Source organism: Portunus trituberculatus, chromosome 18, assembly GCF_017591435.1.
Source record: "Portunus trituberculatus isolate SZX2019 chromosome 18, ASM1759143v1, whole genome shotgun sequence".
In the NCBI taxonomy this organism is placed as follows: Eukaryota; Metazoa; Arthropoda; class Malacostraca; order Decapoda; family Portunidae; genus Portunus; species Portunus trituberculatus.
The window spans coordinates 3,789,771-3,794,791 of NC_059272.1; the positions used below are offsets into that span (position 1 = coordinate 3,789,771).

A 5,021-nucleotide genomic window follows, 5' to 3' on the forward strand; every position below is an offset into this window, starting at 1 on the left:
GACCAGACCCGCCACGGCCCACCCAAACCAGCTAAACTATTAACTATTCACTCAGAGGCTTTCCCGGAGCTGCACGCTCATCCTGATCTTCCGCAGCTCCTCTCAGTAGGTTCAAAAGTGACTTGCTGTGTGTTTATACTAAGGAATTTTCGTTCCGTTAATTCGTTCGTGATTTTTCCTAAGATTCTTTGCATTTGTGTGAGATAAATATGAATTGGAAGAAGTGGAGGAGGAGGAGGAGGAGGAGGACGTGGAAGAGGAAGAGGTGGAAGTCTATGAAAACTATGGTAACATGAGAAATATTCTAGTAAAGTAGATATTCAAATTCATACATTCATACATGCAAATTGATCCAGGTGAGCGAGGGCGCGGGTCACCTGGCGGCACGCGGGTCAAGGAAGGCGTCATCAGGCTCCAGTGTCGTGATTTTATTACAAAACTACAATATTTACAAAGAAGTATACAAAATAGAACTATACACTATTTACAACTCTCTTGTTTGTTTGTGGAAAGAGCAAGTCTGTCACACACACTTACAGTATACACAGTCACACTTCACTATACTTCAAGTTGCACGCACGCACACACACACACACACACACACACACACACACACTTTCCTCGTAATCGCGTCGCGTTATTCTTTAAGTCTAAAATGAGATCAGAGGGCGTCGCCGACAGACAGACGCCCTTAAGTATTGTGACTCGCAATGGGCGGGTGTGGACGCTGCTCGCCCCGGCACGCAGCCCTGCATGGCGGGCGGTGCGGGGCGGAGCGGGGCGTTACCATAGTAAGTAATTAAGTAATTAAGTAGTGTTGAGGCAGGTATCTGGCGCCGCGTTGGGCGGGACACACAGGTGCGGCACACGTGACCATCCAAACACACACTCGTCAAGGTGAGAGGAACTGACAGCCACAGGAAGGCTACGTATCCTTCACGTGGCGGCGCTGCTGCAGTGGACGACGCGGCGGTGAGGCGGCACAAGGCACTCAGGCCGCGGCTTGACTAGTACTGGGGAGCGGCAACTCCTTCAGGAGCTCAGGAGACAGCCAGGTGACGCCCTGAGGCACGCCAGTAATGGGGGCTGGGGACGGGGAGGGACACAGCGTATGTGAGCCATGAGTGTTACTTAGGAGTTTCATTCCAAAGCCTGACTCGGCACAGCAACACCTGGGCAGAAGGGAAGGAAGGAGTGAGGGCGGGCGTGCTGGCGGCGGCGCGCACAGCACTGGACAAGACAAAACATTGAGCAACATGTTGTCAGATAAATAACTCTCTTCTGGTAGTTCCTGCAGCACAGGCGCGCTGAGGGAAGGCGACACATCACAGGGCGGCGGTTGTGTCAGGCACTGCGTGGCGGGTTACCGGCGGCCGAGGGCACGACGGCGTGCTGGTCACAGGCACTGGTAAGGCAGACTGGGGTAGTGCATGTATTGGCCGTGCGGAGCGCCGGGGCTGAAGGTACCGCCCACACTGACGCTGGTGGGGCCCCACAGCTCACCCTCGTTCCCCTGGCTGCAGTAGGGGCCGGCGGGGCCTATCGGTCCCGCCTGGTATATGGGCACGTCGGGCGGGGCCTGCTGGGACACAGGGCCACCAGTCACGCCCACGCTGAGGCTGAGGTGCTGCTGGTGCGGGGCGGGATGGGAGTCCAGGCCCTTCAGCGTCTCGCTCAGCGCCCAGATGTAATTGTGGGCGAAGCGCAGCGTCTCGATCTTGGTGAGCTTGGTGTCGTCCGGCGCCGTGGGCAGCACGGTGCGCAGGCGGTCCAGCGCGTTGTTTAGCATGTGCATGCGGTGCCGCTCGCGGTCGTTTGCCTTCATGCGACGCGTGCGGCGAAGGCGGGCGACGTGGTGGGGGCTTCTGTCCCGCCCACGCCCACCGCCACGGGCCGCGCCAGGTTTGCGGCGCCGCACGTCCCCATCACTCTTCCTCCGCTGGTGTTCCTCCCGCTCGGCGCCGCTCTCAGACTGCAGCTCCTCCTCCTCTTCGTCCTCTAGGGAGTCGTCGGTGAAGTCCTCCTCCTTGAGGGGCGCCACGCCCATGTCATCCAGCAACACGGAGAAGCAGCGCCCCTTGGACGCCGCCGCCTGCTGAGGCACGTTGGGAGAAGGTGCGGCCTGGCTGGGATTCTCCTTGGCGGGGGAGAGATCGGGGCAAGGCGGTGCGAGCTGTAGGCTGCCTGTGGTCTGCATTCCGCAGGAAGCCTTGCTGCTCTGCAGGGCGGGAGGGGCGCCCCGGCCTGTGGGGAGGACATGAGAGGACCGTGCGTGGCGTGCAGTGGGGAGGAGGGGGTGGGCGGGGCGGGGCGCACAGGCGAAGAGGCCAGGTGGTGACCGTGGGCCGCGTGAGGTGGCGAAGACACCAGCAGGGGCGAGGCAGGGTACCTGGCGGAGCGGGGCGAGGACAGCGTAACGAGGCCGCCAGGGCTTCGCTCATCAGGCGCGGGGGTGGAGGCATTGACCTGCTTTGCAGAAGACATGACGACGGACGGGGGCGTGGCCATCTGTGTGACGGAGAGAGGGAGAGTGAGTATGGCGCGTGATCTAGAGAACTTTATTAGAGAGAGAGAGAGAGAGAGAGAGAGAGAGAGAGAGAGAGAGAGAGAGAGAGAGAGAGAGAGAGAGAGAGAGAGAGATTAATCCTGAGTAATATCAAACTGTTTATCCTAATCCTACAACCCTCCAAGTGGTTTCCGTTAACAAGCAACACAGGCAAATTAGCCTCATTCACTGGTGAACTTTGTCGCTACACACACACACACACACACACACACACGGGAGGATCAATAGACGTGCACTGAAGGGGCGTAACAAGCGTCCAATCAGGGCCTGTTCTCGCCACGTTCTCAGCCAATCACACTTCATTCAATCCACGCCCTGAACCAATCACAGCCCGTCCCTTCTCCCACAACCAACGAGAAGTGACACATTTTGGGCAGCTTTGTTCAATTAGTTAGATTGTTAATTATATAGAGATAAAATAGATGTAAATGAATAGATAGATAAATTTCAAGTTAGTTATTTAGTTAGCTTGCATAGTTTTGTTTGCAATTACGTTAAGCAACCAAAGATCTGCATATAAAGAAGAAAAAAAAAAAAAAAAAAGAAGAATAAATAGAAAAAAACCACTAAGAACAAGAACCAGAACAACTAAAGGGATCGCATGTTTATTTTGTTTTCTTTTCCGCATTTACAAAAACACAAGTCAAGAAAACTTTATGTATGGAAATCAACATTTGCAAAGGAAGACAAAGAAAACAACTGGGAGAGAGAGAGAGAGAGAGAGAGAGAGAGAGAGAGAGAGAGAGAGAGAGAGAGAGAGAGAGAGAGAGAGAGAGAGAGAGAGAGAGAGAGAGAGAGAGAGAGAGAGAGAGAGAGAGAGGCAACCTTAATCTGAAATTCTCTTGATGAAATTCGCACATAAGAGCCACACACACACACACACACACACACACACACACACACACACACACACACACACACACACACACACACACCGGCACGCCTCCACCACCTGTGTCTGTTGATGTGTGTTGATATGTACTGTACCGACGTATACTATAAATTGCTATAGCCATGTATCAGTATGTCTTGTGCATGTTTGTATCCGTGGTGAGCTGACACTGCCGCGCCTCAGGTAAGCACAGGTAAACAACAGGTAAGACGAGGAGCGAGGACAGGTGAGGTAATGAGGCAATGAATGAGTACAGGGAGGAGGAGGAGGAGGAGGAGGAGGACATATAAAGAGAACATGAAGGTGATGAAGTGAGAGAAGAATTATTGTAATGTGGCTGACGATGTGTAGAGGAGGAGGAGGAGGAGGAGGAGGAGGAGGAGGGGAGAAGAAGAAGAGACCATACTCCTCAGTCTCACTCCCGTCTATGTGTGAAAAGTAGATTTGAAAAAGGAATACAAGAAATGAGAAAAGAAAAGAAAAGAAAAAAGGAGAAATGTTGATGTTGGTTTGGATTTTTGCACACACTGATGAAGAAGGAGAGAGAGTAATGTGGTTGCTCACTTGATTTATATGGTTAACTAATGTCTTCTTTAAACACACACACACAAAAAAAAAAAAAAAAAAAAAAATCTCAAGGTACATATAAAAATGAGGCTAAACCACCCCAGGCCTGTACTTTTCCCCGCAGAACACTAGCACACTGACTCAGGTAAAGAAGCTGATGAACAGTGACTCAGGTGAAGATGGTTACTGACAGGTGACGCTGCTAACAAAACAATGACAGGTGAAGCAGCTAACTGACGGAACACTGTCTCAGGTAATGCTATACAACAAGAGCACAGGTGGGGCTGCCTTACCTGGTGGTCGCGGTACTGCATGGGGGTGGCGGACTGACGCAGAGTGGAGCTGAAACACACACTGACACTCGGAGGGGAGGGAAGGGCAGCGCAGCGCCAGAGTCCCGGGTCACAACACTGCAGGCTGCGGCGCCACTCAGGCTGCAGGACACCGCCGCGGCACGACCAACTCCACCCGCGGCTCAACGTTTACTGCCGTGCCGACCTTCGTGCAGCGGCCATACACTCCCGGGCGCGTGCCGCTCGTGGCAGGCCGCCGGAGGTGCCATGTGGGAATTGCCACGTGCTACCCACATCCACACGCACTCCACTGCTGCCATCCACACCGACACTCCACATGCCTCCACAAATACGAAACGACGATGTAACTTTTACGTAAATTTGAAATGTCGTTCAGTGCTTTAAAAACGATTCGGAAATAAGTGACTTGGTTCCTCGGATCGGATTCCCCACCTCGCTCCTCCCCCGCGGCGCGCCACCAATGGCGGGCCGCGGTGGGTGCAGGGGCGCGCCATTGGCTGGGCGGCGCCTGATGGCTGATGGCTGGCCGGGCACGCCACTTGCTGCTGGTGGCGGCAACGCAGGGCCGTGATGGGACGCTGGGGCAGAGGTGGAGGGGAGGTGGAAGGGTGGCATAGTGGAGGGGTGGAGGGATGCAGAGGTAAAGTGACACTGTTGGCTGGTGGGGAGGATGGAGTGGGGA

At 54.2% G+C, this 5,021-nt stretch overlaps 1 protein-coding gene across 1 annotated transcript; it reads right to left on the reverse strand.

The window, feature by feature from the left end:
- Window positions 1–413: 413 nt before the first annotated feature.
- Window positions 414–4,771, reverse strand: LOC123505549 (neurogenin-3-like). Its single transcript, XM_045256993.1, has 2 exons — window positions 4,319–4,771; window positions 414–2,508 (listed from the first exon to the last, which is right to left on the reverse strand). The coding sequence occupies exon 2, from the start codon at window positions 2,195–2,197 to the stop codon at window positions 1,397–1,399; it is 801 nt and encodes a 266-aa protein (XP_045112928.1). The 5' UTR covers window positions 2,198–2,508; window positions 4,319–4,771; the 3' UTR covers window positions 414–1,396.
- Between the last annotated feature and the right edge of the window lie 250 nt (window positions 4,772–5,021).